This window comes from Bufo bufo, chromosome 2 (genome assembly GCF_905171765.1).
Source record: "Bufo bufo chromosome 2, aBufBuf1.1, whole genome shotgun sequence".
Classification (NCBI taxonomy): domain Eukaryota; kingdom Metazoa; phylum Chordata; class Amphibia; order Anura; family Bufonidae; genus Bufo; species Bufo bufo.
Window position 1 is genome coordinate 467,307,657 of NC_053390.1, and position 15,993 is coordinate 467,323,649.

General features: G+C 45.9%; 1 protein-coding gene across 5 annotated transcripts in view; it reads left to right on the forward strand.

Moving 5' to 3' along the window:
• The window catches only part of LOC120989528 (protein mono-ADP-ribosyltransferase PARP14-like), a 245,264-nt gene that overhangs the window by 27,341 nt on the left and 201,930 nt on the right, over positions 1-15,993 (forward strand). For 3 of the 5 annotated variants that reach the window (XM_040417684.1, XM_040417688.1, XM_040417685.1), the window contains exon 2: positions 1,896-1,973. The exons of the other annotated variants lie outside the window; for them this stretch is intronic. In XM_040417684.1, the coding sequence (XP_040273618.1) occupies positions 1,926-1,973 (48 nt within the window). In that variant the 5' untranslated portion in view covers positions 1,896-1,925. The remainder of the gene's footprint in view (positions 1-1,895; positions 1,974-15,993) is intronic. 5 annotated transcript variants of the gene reach the window in all.

Sequence of the window (15,993 nt, forward strand, 5' to 3'; positions counted from 1 at the left end):
GCAGCTGTGATGTGGATTGTGTCAGGATTTTGAGTTTCACTTGAGATATGCTGCTGCACGAGCGGACTCTGTCCATCTTATGTGGCTATGCCAATATTTCTTCCTTCTGGACAGAGGTAATAAAACTGTTGACTGAGGTCCTGGGAAGACTGGTTCCTCAAACCACAGAGATATGTCTTCTTGGTATTATACGGAAAGATACATGGTATCATTAAGGGTCCATTCAGATGTCCGTAGGTGTTTTGCGGTCCGCAAATTGTGGATCTACAAAGCACGGACACCGGCAATGTGCGTTCCACATTTTGCGGACCACACATCGCCAGCACTATAATAGAAAACGCCTTTTCTTGTCCGCAGTGTGCGGACAAGAATAGGACATGTATTTTTTGGGGGAATGGAATTGCGGATCCGGAAATGCAGACACAGACAGCACATAGTGTGCTGTCTGCATTCGTTCCGGCCCCATTGAAAATGAATGGGTCCGCACCCGTTCCGCAAAATTGCGGAACTGATGCGGACCCAAGTTGCGGACGTGTGAATGGACCCTAAGAATGGATTTTCCTTCAAGGCACTTTTTATTTTTTGCTAGAAAAGCTATTGCCATGAGATGGATGGCTGAGAGACTTGCTTCCTTTTCTCAATGGAAGAATTAAGGAAATAATATACTCCCATATCAGAGAATAGTTTATAAAAACCATGGATGCCCTGACAAATTTCAGCGGGTGCGTGGTATTTTGTGTGCCTCCCCTCTGGTCCTCTTTAATGTACAGAGTGTAATTTAATCTTGATTCTTCCAATTCCTTAACAAATTACAGCCCTTTGTACTGTACCTGTATTGCCACGTTCTGTATAATTGGTGGTTGCCTGCGAGCAAATATGAGGTCTCATGCACATGAATGTGTGCGGCCCATACATGTATTGCAGCCTGCAAACACCAGTTGTTTGCAGTCCGCAGCACGGACACGGGCCGTACTCGTGTGCATGAGCCCTAAGCCTGCTTTTGTGATGTTCTGATTATTACTGATCCTGCAGGAATTTTATTTTGATATGCCATTTTTTACACTATGGTTATGTGTACTATTTTTTATTTTATTTTTTTATGTATAAAAGTTGATGTATGTTGCAGTTTTTGGGGGATTGGGGAAGATTTAGCAAAGATTTAGCAATTTGTCACAAAATGCCTTACTTTACAATTTGGTGAAAATGCTGCAAATGACACCAAATTTATAATTGTGTGGCATGAAAATTTCATTGCTGCTCGCTAAAGCTCCTGTATACCTTTTTCTAACCTTTTTGACTCTGCTTACATTTGACAAGATTTTGATAAGAACCTCCAGTGCATATTTTTTAAATAAATTTGGTGCCTTTTGCAGCTGCCTGAATGCCATGTAGTCCACTTTTTTTGTTGCAATTTGTACTAGAATTCTAGCACATTTCATGACATGGTTTTCAGTCAATCTAGGGTTATGGTTGGCAGAGGGTTCAAATGAGGAGGAAGGAGGTGACATCTGAGAATGTGATCTAACTTTCCAGGATAAAGAGGATGAAAGGGACATTATGATTTCCATCCCCAATATCTTGCATATACTACAGAGAAGACATGACAGGGAACAAGGAAATCAGGATAGTTATTAATGCCAGTTTTTATCCGTATTCGGCATATTGGCCTTCACAGATAGGGAGCCGTATAAATCTATTTGGGCTGTCTTTTTTGCATGCTGTTTTACATGTACAGTAGATGTGTCCACACTGTATAACATATAACGCTCATATTGTACAAGTATTTTCTCCAGTTTGAAAAAATTAATTACATTTCTACCAAAGACTCCTTTATACAGCACATAACATTTGTTTGTGTGGTCATTGTATAAGCCTTCTCTTTGCTTCTTTTGTAGTGAGAGAGATTACTGGTTAACTCCACCACCATGTCGCGTACAAGCAGAGTAGTTCACTTCTCAGAAGAGCCGGATTCTGTAAGTTCCATCCATTATGGTGTAATTGCCTGCTCAGTTGGTGTGTAAATTCAACATAAGACATGGACTGCACATGATATAAAGAAGCTTTACCCCTAATACACATGCCTGCTATAAAAGTATACTCTATAAAGGTCATAAACATGCCATTAAAGGCCTAGAAGCCGACAACTCCACTGCAGGATGGGCACAGCGGCGCGCAAGTGCGGGCGGTGTGTGGAAAGCTGTGTGTTGATAGGTCCCCGCACCGCGCATGCCCAGTATAACAAACGGCAAACACACACACGGACACAGGGCATTCACACAAGGCTTTTACCATGTAGGATGATGCGGGCTTGAGTGTAATCCTACATAATAAAATTCCTGTGTGATATATAGTACAGACCAAAAGTTTGGACACACCTTCTCATTCAAAGAGTTTTCTTTATTTTCATGACTATGAAAATTGTAGATTCACACTGAAGGCATCAAAACTATGAATTAACACATGTGGAATTATATACATAACAAACAAGTGTGAAACAACTGAAAATGTGTCCTATTCTAGGTTCTTCAAAGTAGCCACCTTTTGCTTTGATTACTGCTTTGCACACTTGGCATTCTCTTGATGAGCTTCAAGAGGTAGTCCCCTGAAATGGTTTTCACTTCACAGTTGTGCCCTGTCAGGTTTAATAAGTGGGATTTCTTGCCCTTTAAATGGGGTTGGGACCATCAGTTGCGTTGAGGAGAAGTCAGGTGGATACACAGCTGATAGTCCTACTGAATAGACTGTTAGAATTTGTATTATGGCAAGAAAAAAGCAGCTAAGTAAAGAAAAACGAGTGGCCATCATTACTTTAAGAAATTAAGGTCAGTCAGTCAGCGGAAAAATTGGGAAAACTTTGAAAGTAAGGGCTATTTGACCATGAAGGAGAGTGATGGGGTGCTGCGCCAGATGACCTGGCCTCCACAGTAACCGGACCTGAACCCAATCGAGATGGTTTGGGGTGAGCTGGACCGCAGAGTGAAGGCAAAAGGGCCAACAAGTGCTAAGCATCTCTGGGAACTCCTTCAAGACTGTTGGAAGACCATTTCAGGGACTACCTCTTGAAGCTCATCAAGAGAATGCCAAGAGTGTGCAAAGCAGTAATCAAAGCAAAAGGTGGCTACTTTGAAGAACCTAGAATATGACATTTTCAGTTGTTTCACACTTGTTTGTTATGTATATAATTCCACATGTGTTAATTCATAGTTTTGATGCCTTCATAGTCATGAAAATAAAGAAAACTCTTTGAATGAGAAGGTGTGTCCAAACTTTTGGTCTGTACTGTATATACAAAGATGGGGGTTGGAGCGTAATACGTGTGTAATGCTCCCAGCCTGTGATAGCTTCCCTCACTTGCTACTATGCATCCATTTCCTGACTTTAGTGGGTGGGGTTAAGGCGAAATAGGAGCGAGGAGGATGCGGCCGCTGCGGGGACTAACATGTGCCCCCTGTTCTGCCAGATACAGGGATTTTATTATAGAGGATATATATCTACTATAATAAAAGCCCTGTGTGCGTGCATGTGTGCCGATAAGTAAACTGCGCATGCGCAGAGTGCCTTCCAGTCAACACACGGCGCCCACACCAGCGCGCCACCTCACACCAACCTCGCCGCCCACCCCAGAGCGCACGGTGCACCAACCAATCATCACACGGCGATCTGCACGCTGCGCACCGGCCAATCACCGCCACCGCTCGCACGTTATGGTGTGCTCTCCACGTCAGAGCGCCGCCATTACTGTTCGTGCATCACACAGCTGCACAGTCCTAACACTCTCAGCCACAGACAGAAGCCGCTGCCAGTAGTCGCTGCCAGCAGTCTCAGCACCACCAGTCAGTTCCAACCGTCTCAGCCACCAGTCAGTTCCAACCGTCTCAGCCACCAGTCACAGTGCCAGCAGTCTTAGCCACCAGTCACAGTGCCAGCAGTCTTAGCCACCAGTCACAGTGCCAGCAGTCTCAGCCACCAGTCGCTGCCAGCAGTCTCAGCCACCAGTCGCTGCCAGCAGTCTCAGCACCACCAGTCGCTGCCAGCAGTCTCAGCACCACCAGTCGCTGCCAGCAGTCTCAGCACCACCAGTCGCTGCCAGCAGTCTCAGCACCACCAGTCGCTGCCAGCAGTCTCAGCACCACCAGTCGCTGCCAGCAGTCTCAGCACCACCAGTCGCTGTCAGCAGTCTCAGCACCACCAGTCGCTGCCAGCAGGCTCAGCACCACCAGTCGCTGCCAGCAGGCTCAGCACCACCAGTCGCTGCCAGCAAGCTCAGCACCACCAGTCGCTGCCAGCAGGCTCAGCACCACCAGTCGCTGCCAGCAGGCTCAGCACCACCAGTCGCTGCCAGCAGGCTCAGCACCACCAGTCGCTGCCAGCAGGCTCAGCACCACCAGTCGCTGCCAGCAGGCTCAGCACCACCAGTCGCTGCCAGCAGGCTCAGCACCACCAGTCGCTGCCAGCAGGCTCAGCACCACCAGTCGCTGCCAGCAGGCTCAGCACCACCAGTCGCTGCCAGCAGGCTCAGCACCACCAGTCGCTGCCAGCAGGCTCAGCACCACCAGTCGCTGCCAGCAGGCTCAGCACCACCAGTCGCTGCCAGCAGGCTCAGCACCACCAGTCGCTGCCAGCAGGCTCAGCACCACCAGTCGCTGCCAGCAGGCTCAGCACCACCAGTCAGTGCCACTAGCCACAGCCACCAGTCACAGTGCCAGCAGTCTCAGCCACAGCTACAGCTACCAGTCTCAGCCACCAGTCATTGCCAGTGCCATTTAATATAGACTGTTCCTACTAATGGTTATGCACTAATGTTCTAGCACCCTTTATTGTAATGGGCTTAAAGGGAACCTGTCACCTCCCAAAACCACCTCAAGCCGCCAGCAGTGTGTTTCTGATGATGCCTTTCTTTCTGAAGGCAGATACAGCAAAAGTACTGAAAACGTTGTTTTATCCACGGCGCGCTTCTCCACACATGCTTGAAGTCACGGAGGCAGCGGCGTCCTTGCTTCAAGTCACGGTAACCACGCCCCCTTCCCTGCCCTACGCTGTGACTGACAGCGCTTATGCATGAGAGTTCAGCTGCCTTTGCTGAACAGCCGGCTGTCAGTCAACGCGAAGGGGCAGGGAAGGGGGCGTGGTTACCGTGACTTGAAGCTAGGAGGCCGCTGCCTCCGTGACTTCAAGCATGTGTGGAGAAGCGCGCCGGGCAGGGGATAAAACAACGTTTTCAGTACTTTTGCTGCATCTGCCTTCATGAAGAAAGGCGTCATCAGAAACACACTGCTGGTGGCTTGGGATGGTTTTGGGAGGTGACAGGTTCCCTTTAATGTCTAGTACTGTCAAAAAACATTGAAACCTATTACTAACTTTGTCATTAACACTTCACAAATTAGGCACAATCATAAATATATCAACACCCTATACTAGAAGGATCAATTAAGTACAATAAACCATTACTAGGACGCCATTACAAGTCTCGAGTTACCTTGCTTTTCAGTAGGTCAACATTACCATATATCTACCTCCAAAAGTAGAAGATAAAAGATAGGCAGCACTCACCACTGAAGTTTTCTTGCTTCAATTTTATTCGGTAGCTCAATACAGGATGTACACACGGCTGGGTGCAGTATGCCTTACTTTCACGTGCAGCAGTGGCCACTGCACCCAGCCGTGTACATCATGTATTGAGCTATTGAATAAAGATTGAAGCAAAGAAACTTCAGTGGTGAGTGCTGCCTATCTTTTATCTTCTACTTTTGGAGGTGCATTTGCTGACTATGAGGATTGTGCACCGCGCCGATACTGAAGAGAAGAGAGGAGGTATAATTGGACTGTTTAGCGAGTGCTCCAGATTCATTAAAGTTTCCGCTGTGCCACCAGCTCTATGTATTGCACATTACCATATGGCTACTTCTATTAGAAGACATGTCTCACAATTGATTACTTGAAAGTTTTACTTTCCATCAAGAACACAACACATTAGAATTTGTAAACTAATGAACAAGTTACTATTTCGCTACGTTTTTTAAGGTAGAGATGGCCCAATAGATAAATGCAGTGTCGAAATACTGGACCCTGGTCCAGTATTCGGGCACTGCATTTATCTATTGGGTCATTAAATAATTGGGCTACTGCAAGCAGTCAATTTCTTAGCATTTTTATTGCATTCATTTGTAACAGTAATTTTTAATATACGCTGTGTTCAACTTTATTTAATTTATTTCTATCTTTATTTTCACATGTATTCAGCTAACACTGGATTATATATATATATGTACAGTTCTCTAGATGTGTTTGGCGGATGACGGGTGAATTTGGCCAATCACCCGATTGTGCATCCACAAACCACATCTATTATTCAGTGTTGTTTAAGTGTTTTATGCATAGTGGTATACTATCCTTGGCGTCTTCAATAAATTGTATATTTTTTGCACACCTTACACAGTTTTCCATGTTTATCAGCTGTCCATGTGGCGCTGAATAGGAGAGTGCCCCCCAATTGTCTCTTCTTATCCCTGCTTATCGATAGTGATGAGCTGCAGGGACAATATTCAAATTCGCGATATTTCGCGAATATTTTGTAGAATATTCGTCATATATTCGAGAATTTGAGATTATTTTCTTGATTGTGAAAATCGGCAATGTAGTATTCGCGTAATGTGCGCGAAATACAGGCGTGGGTCACTTATGCTACATTCTTTAAGCTGGTATAAGTTTCCTGAGACTGGAGAAAATGGTTGGCACGGCAGAACATTAGAATAGCTTTATATGCAGATAGAGTGCTCCAATATATTCGCGATTGCGAAATCGGCACTAATGATGCGAATATTTTGGCACAATACGTGCAACTTCACATTTTAACAGGTATGACTACTTATTAGTGATTGGTGCACTAAGTATTGTTGTGAACTTGTGACATCACAGCACTATGTACCGTATTTTTCGCCCTATAAGACGCACCGGCCCATAAGACACACCTAGGTTTTTGGGGAGGAAAATAAGAAAAAATATATTTTTAACCAAAAGGTGTGCTTTTGGTGGGTTTGGAACTAATGGTGGTCTGTGGATGGCACTATTACTAGGGATCTGTGAAGGACACTGTTATGGGGGGATCTGTGGATGACGGACACTGTTATGGGGGGAATCTGTGGATGACGGACACTGTTATAGGGGGGATCTGTGGATGACGGACACTGTTATGGGGGGATCTGTGGATGACGGACACTGTTATGAGGGGGATCTGTGGATGACGGACACTGTTATGGGGGGATCTGTGGATGACGGACACTGTTATGGGGGAGCTATGGATTACGGACACTGTTATGGGGGGATCTGTGGATGATGGACACTGTTATGGGGGGATCTGTGGATGACGGACACTGTTATGGGGGGGATCTGTGACGGACACTGTTATGGGGGGGATCTGTGTCTTGCACTGTTACAGGGGGGTCTGTGGCTGGCACTGTTACAGGGGGGATCTGTGGATGGCACTGTTATATATGTGCCATCCACAGACCCCCCAACCCCATAACAGTGCCATCCACAGACCCCCCCCAGCCCATAACAGTGCCATCCACAGAACCCCCCAGCCCATAACAGTGCCATCCACAGACCCCCCCAGCCCATAACTGTGTCATCCACAGATGTCCCCCATAAAAATGTCATCCACAGATCCCCCTCCCCCTCCCGCCGCTCCAGTATACTAATATAAAATGTCTTATTCAATTAATAGTTATTAAACATGCCCCCCAACTCCTAATAGTACCGTACATCCTAACCGCTTCTGTACAATGCCGTCTGTCACTGACGTCACTTGCCTGCGCCGCCTGCTTCATTCATAAAGTAGGCGGCGCAGGCACGTGACATCAGGGAGTTACGATGCCGCCCGCCCGGCCTGCCTGCCTGCATTCTACTAAAGCGGTTAGGATGTAAGGTACTATTAGGAGTTGGGGGGCATGTTTAATAACTATTAATTGAATAAGACATTTTATATTAGTATGGCGGGGCGGGGCTATAGTACACTGACTGCACCGCCCCGCCGCTATTGCCGGCCCCCAGCTCCTCCTCCCAGTCCCTCCCCGCTCGCTCGTACATCGCAGTTTACAATGTAAAACTGCCAGCATTCGCCCCATAAGACGCAGGGGCATTTTCCCCCCATTTTGGGGGGAGAAAAAGTGTGTCTTATGGGGCGAAAAATACGGTATGTATGTAGCATACATACATACAGCACTATGTATGCAGCATGTATGTATGGACAGCAGAACACTATATAACTATCTAACCTACACTGACTATCTCCCACTAACTATCTGTATTATTTATATATATATGCTAACTAACTAACTAACTAACTAACTAAGTATCTAATGTAATGACACAGGAAAGCACAGAGCACAGCAATGAAAATTTTTTAGATCATTCGAAATTACGAATATATATCACTATATTCAAAATATTTGCGAATTCTCGAAGTGCCGATATTTGCGATTAATATTCGCTATTCGAATATTCGCACCCAACACTAGTGGGGCGTGCACCGAACCATCAATATCCAGGTCGGTTGAGCCACTGTCTATTTAATTTTTCTAGAGATGTAATACGGCTGACTAGGACAACATGGCCGACTGCATTTTCCTACACTTCACACTTCAGTTACATAGTTAATTGATTTTAAAAATGGATAGTTCCATGAAGTTCAAGGCTTCTTATACCTAAAGGTCCCTTTACACAGGACAATATAGCAGCAGATTGTCGGAAAGGAAGTGTTCCTTCCAAACAATAGCCTGCTCGTGTCATGAGGGTGTCAAGAGCCACGTCTGACTCCGTTATACCCGGGGTCAGGAAGTCGTAGCGGGTGGCTGCACGCTCTATGTCTAAAGATCGCGCTGTTACTTAATGGTAGCTTTCTGTGTTTGCCTTCCAATCCTTTTTGTCTCATTAAGGAATCTGTAGCTTCTTCTCCTCAGCTGTTTCTTGTCCGGCACTCCCAACCTCTTTATATTCCCTTCTCCCACTTCTCTGGTTGCCAGATATAGAGCTTCCTGTCTGGACTTCTATACTGACCCTCTGGAGCTGAGTTGCTGTTATTCCTGGTTGTCGTACCAGAGCATTACCCTCCGGATCCCTGTTGGTTGTTTGTTGTCACCCACCTGGGACTATATGTTTTGTCAGTATTGTCTGTCCTCTCCCTGGTGTTTCCCTTTAGTGTTAGTGGTGCGGACTAGTGTTCCCACCGCCCTATTCACTACTTAGGGCCCATCTTAGGGAAAGCCAGGGTTTAGGCACGTGATCGGTGTACGGGTGAGAAACCCGTCTAGGGACGTCAGGGCAGTCAGCTGCCAGCCTCAAGGTGAGTTAGGGGTCACCATCTTTCCCTCTCCTTTGGACAGGGCCTTCCTTTTCCCTCCCTTTGCGTCACGTATGTGACCGGCACGCCGGTCGTGATATTATATCTGGCCCTTATTTTGTTTAAAAATATATATATATATATATATACCCAAGGTTGTACTTCCTGACAAATTTTCTGGGGGAAGGGACAAATTTGTGACGTTCCGTGAGGCCTGTAAGTTATATTTTAGGCTGCGCCCCTACTCCTCTGGTAATGAAGAACAGCGGGTAGGGATTATTTCCCTGCTTCAGGGGGACCCGCAATCCTGGGCGTTCTCTTTACCCACTGATTCTCCGGCTCTCCGGTCTGTGGAGGATTTTTTTTGGAGCTTTGGGTCTCTTACATGATGACCCTGACCGAGTCGCCCTGGCTGAGTCGAACTTACGGAGACTCCTACAGGGAGAGTTGCCAGCAGAGGAGTATTGCTCACGGATACCCAGTGGAACGATCCTGCTCTCAGGAGTCAGTTTTGCTCTGGGTTATCCAAAAGGGTTAAGGATGCGCTTGCGCTGTATCAGACCCCCTTTTCCCTTGATGCTGTTATGTCCCTTTCTATCAGAATAGATAGACGTCTTAGGGACAGATTGAAAGATCCTGAGCAATTAGTAACCCCTCCCAAGCAGCAGCTAGTCTGTATGGACCTAGACGAGCCTATGCAGCTAGGAGGAACTACCTTCCAGGTCCGTCCTCCTGAGGCTCGCCGTAGGCGTGGGGTTTGTTTTTTCTGTGGAGGAGGGGTCATTTCATTAATGTCTGTCCTTCCATACTCAAAAACAAAAGACCGTCGGAAAACTACTAACCCCAGGCTGTGTGGAGGATGACAGCCGGGGAGTATACGTTTCCTCCATACGAACATCTCAATTTGTGTTGCCAGCGGTTGTTGTTTTTGGTGTTAAGACGGAGACTATTTCTTTCTTCCTAGACAGTGGGGCAGGAGTAAATTTGATAGATGCCCAGTTTGCCCAGACTATGGGTTTGTCTTTCTGTACGCTACAGAGACCTATTCCCATTTTCGCTATCGACTCTGCTCCTCTGTCTCAGAGAACCCTTACTAACATTGTCCATAACTTACACCTTCGGGTAGGGGACCACCATAACGAGTGGTTTTCATGTTATGTTCTGGAGGGCCTTCCCTCTCCTGTAATATTGGGTCTTCCCTGGTTGGTAGCGCACAATCCATTGGTGGATTGGCAGGCCAGGGAGATATTGGAGTGGAGTTTTGTTTCGGACTTTGAGGACGTTTTCTCTGAAAAGGGGTGTCAAAAGTTACCACCTCACCGTCGTTATGATTGCCCGGTTAACCTGATTCCCGGTGCAAAATTACCCAAGACCAGGTTATATAATCTTTCGGGTCCCGAGAGACAAGCCATGAAAGATTATATCTCCGAGAGCTTGGCTAAGGGACACATCAGACACTCTTCATCACCCGTGGCAGCAGGGTTTTTCTTTGTTAAAAAGAAAGATGGGGGCCTGCGTCCTTGCCTAGATTTCCGCGAACTAAACCGGATAACCATCCGAGACCCATACCCTCTTCCTCTCATTCCTGACCTGTTTAATCAGATTGCAGGTGCTAAGTGGTTCTCCAAACTTGATCTTAGGGGGGCCTACAATCTGATTCGTATCAAGGAAGGGGATGAGTGGAAGACAGCCTTTAACACCCCGGAGGGGCATTATGAAAATCTAGTCATGCCTTTCGGTCTGACCAATGCTCCCGCTGTCTTCCAACATTTTGTTAATGATATTTTTTGTCATCTTATCGGCAGGTTTGTGGTGATATACCTAGATGATATTTTAATTTACTCGTCTGATCTGAAGACACATGAGGTACATGTCAGACAGGTACTGCAGGTCCTACGGACGAATAAATTATATGTGAAAATTGAGAAGTGTGTTTTCGCCGTTCAGGAAATACAGTTCCTGGGATATCTATTATCTGCTTTAGGTTTCCGTATGGATCCTAGGAAAGTCCAGGCAATTCTAGATTGGGATCTTTCTGAGAACCTTAAAGCACTGCAACGGTTTTTGGGTTTCGCTAATTTCTATAGAAAATTCATTAAAAATTATTCTGTGATTGTCAAACCCCTTACTGACATGACTAGAAAAGGGACAGATTTTTCTATATGGTCTGACGCCGCCAAAATGGCATTTTCCTCTCTAAAAGAGAGGTTTACCTCGGCACCTGTACTAATCCAACCTGATGTCTCCTAGCCTTTTATTGTTGAAGTAGATGCGTCAGAGGTGGGAGTGGGGGCTGTACTGTCTCAGGGTCCGTCTCCTGGCAAATGGCGTCCTTGCGCTTTCTTTTCTAAAAAACTATCTGCAGCGGAGAAGAACTATGATATTGGAAATAGGGAACTATTAGCTATTAAACTAGCGTTTGAAGAATGGCGTCACTTTTTAGAGGGGGCAATCCACCCTGTCACTGTGATTACGGACCACAAAAACCTTCTGTACCTCAAATCAGCTAAGCGTCTCACCCCTAGACAAGCTAGGTGGTCTCTATTTTTTACCAGGTTTAACTTTTTCATCACCTATCGTCCTGGGGCAAAAAATACCAAGGCAGACGCATTATCTCGTAGTTTCCCTGGAGGGGGTAATGTGGCTGATTCGGTACCCATTCTTCAAAGAGGAGTGGTTGCTATACACTCTGTTCTGGAGGGGAAGGTGTTAGAGGCCCAGGGGGACGCCCTGGTCTCTTGTCCCTCAGAGAAATTGTTTGTACTGTTAAACCTGCGTCTTGAATTATTAAAGGAACATCATAATTCGGCACTTGCTGGGCACCCAGGTAGTAAAGCAACCTTGGAGCTATTGTCTCGTCGTTTTTGGTGGCCAAGGTTGCGTCAGGATGTAATGGATTTTGTGTCTACTTGTTCTACTTGTGCACGCGCTAAAGTCTCTCATACACGTCCTGCAGGGTCTTTATTGCCACTTGTCATTCCCAATAGGCCATGGACACATCTGTCAATGGATTTCATCACTGACTTACCTTTGTCTGCGGGTAAAACAGTTATCTTGGTAGTAGTGGACAGGTTTAGCTAAATGGTACACTGTATTGCGTTACCCACACTACCTAATGCTAAGACTCTTGCTCAGGTATTCATCAGTGAAATCGTGAAGCTTCACGGGGTCCCTTCCGATGTTGTTTCGGATCGGGGAACCCAGTTTATTTCTAAGTTTTGGAAAGCTTTTTGTTCCCATTTGGGGGTACACTTGTCCTTTTCCTCAGCTTTCCATCCTCAGTCGAATGGACAGACAGAGCGTACCAACCAAAACCTTGAGACATACCTAAGGTGTTTTGTGTCTAAAAACCAAGAGGTGTGGTCATCATATTTATCGTTAGCCGAGTTTGCTCTAAATAATCGCCGTCAGGAATCCACGGTCCCGAGGAAAGAATGTGGGTTCCAGCATCAGAGGTAAACGCCGACAGGTTAGTTCGGGCTTTTCATGCCTCTCATCCTGAGAGACCTGGTCCTGAGTGTCCGGAGGCCCCTCGTGGAAAGGGGGGTAGTGTCACGAGGGTGTCAAGAGCCACGTCTGACTCCGTTATACCCGGGGTCAGGAAGTCGCAGCGGGTGGCTGCGCGCTCTATGTCTAAAGATCGCGCTGTTACTTAATGGTAGCTTTCTGTGTTTGCCTTCCAATCCTTTTTGTCTTACTCAGGGATCCGTAGCTTCTTCTCCTCAGCTGTTTCTTGTCCGGCACTCCCAACCTCTTTATATTCCCCTCTCCCACTTCTCTGGTTGCCAGATATAGAGCTTCCTGCCTGGACTTCTATACTGACCCACTGGAGCTGAGTTGCTGTTATTCCTGGTTGTCGTACCAGAGCATTACCCTCCGGATCCCTGTTGGTTGTTTGTTGTCACCCACCTGGGACTATGTTTTGTCAGTATTGTCTGTCCTCTCCCTGGTGTTTCCCTTTAGTGTTAGTGGTGCGGACTAGTGTTCCCACCGCCCTATTCACTACTTAGGGCAAGCCAGGGTTTAGGCACGTGATCGGTGTACGGGTGAGAAACCCGTCTAGGGACGTCAGGGCAGTCAGGTGCCAGCCTCAAGGTGAGTTAGAGGTCACCATCTTTCCCTCTCCCTTGGACAGGGCCTTCCTTTTCCCTCCCTTTGCGTCACGTATGTGATCGGCACGCCGGTCGTGATAGCTCGTGAGCGGAGGAGACCACTGCATTTATATGCAGCGATCTTCTCCACAGTATGGGAAGAAGGTTTCACTAATCTCATCGCTCGTCCCCATTATTAGCCGGCAGCAGAGCGTGTTTATACAGTACAATCTGCTGTGGGCAAGTGAAGTTTTTTGTGTCCACATGAGTTATCTATTACTTGATGAACGAGCTTTTCATTCGTTCATCAGGTAATTGGCGGAAAGGGCCCTCAAGTGTTTGAAAGCAAACCACAAATTGCCTAATCAATTGTTGCCCAATTATTAATTTTACATCATCCATTGCTGAATTACTTATACCCTTCAATGCTATTTGTCTTTAGATAAGCTCTGCCTCTAACACTTTCTTGAATGCTGCTATCTTGCAATTCTACTACTCAACACATAATGAATGGTCCTTTATATAGTTCTTAGATTCTTAAAGGGGTTGTCCGGGTTCAGAGTTGAATCTGGACGTATCCACATTTTCACCCAGGCAGGCCCCCTGATATGAGCGTCGAAGCAATTCATGCTCCGATGCTCTCCTTTGCCCTGCACTGAATTGCAAAGGGCAAAGGCTTTTTTTGAAAATCCGGTGACATACCGGGCTCTCCATGGGTAAAGCTAGGTGGAGGCTTCCACCTAACAGTAAGCCCAGTGACTTCGTCGACACTAATGGGCGGGCTTTAGCCATGCTCTAGCCTGTAAAACAGGTAGGGCAGAGCTAAAGCCCACCCATCAATGCCGATGACATCACAAGGAACAGTGTAATATAAACAAAAAGCCCTTTCCCATTACAGTGCAGGGCAAGGGAAAACGTCAGAGCATGAAATGCTCCGATGCTCACATCAGGCTTAATGAGCATTCCTATGAACACTCGTTAGCGATCATCTGGCAGTCTAATATTGCCTCCAAATGCCCAATGAACGAGCAAATGCAAAAAAAACAACCCATGGCTGTTATGGCTATGAATGTGCGATGGGGTGGGGCACATGGTTTGCCTGTATGGGGCCCAGAAATTTGTGATGGCAGGGTGATGGGCAGTGATAGGGCACATGTACATAGACTGGGGTAATGACAAGAGGCGGCTGAAAACCTCTGCATGTTACACACAGACGTCTTCAGCGCTCAGTATAATGTGGAAGATGGCCTCTCCTTAGCAACGCTTACTTAACGCCTTACTAAGAAGACTCTTTACACCCCGTTTTCTAGTAAAAAGAAACATAATTCCCTAATAAAGTATATCATAAAAATGTCTATAGAGCTCTCTCCACTCTCCATCCTTCTCCATCATTCCTCAGTCATGTTACAGAGGGCCGGTGGAGAAGTAGGACACATCATGGGATGGTAGGGGGAGGGAATTGGGGGGAGGGCTTTGGGTTGGAAAATGATGTTAATATTGATATGTGTTTATGAAATTGTTTGTTAATATTGGAATAATAAAGAAAGTTAAAACCGAAAAATGTCTAACATCACTGTTCCTACACTGTTTTAAAAATTACAGTGTAACTACTATTTAACTTTTTTTTTTTTTTAAGTGTAGTGCTAGTGATGTTAAGCTTTTTGAAATATACTTTATATAAGTAAACTTTAAGTAGAAAACTTGCTGTAAAGTGTCCCTTTAGCAACCCTCTAAGTAGGATTTGGTAAGGAAAATCCATCTTCAACGTTCCACTAAATGCTGAAGATTGACAACTATAAGATGCAGAGGCAGGATTCTTAGCTGCCTCTGCTCTCCTTTCCAGCAGAAATGTCTATAATAAATTATCGTCACAGATTTTTTTAAATATATCATAGACCAGTGTTTTACACTTTTACGCCAGAAAAATGATGTAAATGTGCTGGGCTTGCTGGACCCTCCCCTCCCTGGCCACGGCACTTTTTGATGTTATAAAAAGAGCTGGTCGAAAACACTGCGTTTGCGACTTTCTTACTCCAGAAACTAGTGAGGGGGGAATTATATAATTTGCCCTTATTATTTACCTGCTTATTTGTCAGCTGATTGCTGACAGTCCCTCTCCTTTCTATTTGCCCAGAGCGTCTCGGGTTACTTAAAGGGAACCTGTCACCGGGATTTTGTGTATAGAGCTGAGGACATGGGTTGCTAGATGGCCGCTAGCACATCCGCAATACCCAGTCCCCATAGCTTTGTGTGCTTTTATTGTGTAAAAAACAACAACTATTTGATACATATGCAAATTAACCTGAGATGAGTCCTGCCCCTGACTTACACAATAAAAGCACACAGAGCTATGGGGACTGGATATTGTGGATGTGCTAGCGGCCATCTAGCAACCCATGTCCTCAGCTCTATACATCAAATCCCGGTGACAGGTTCCTTTTAATAAATGCCCTTTTACACAGGTTGATAATCAGGACACTTATCGGGAAAGAACATTTCTAGGGTCACTAGTTTCCAATTATTTCCATGTAAAAGTGGTGCTGTTCACCAGATGAATGAGCAAAC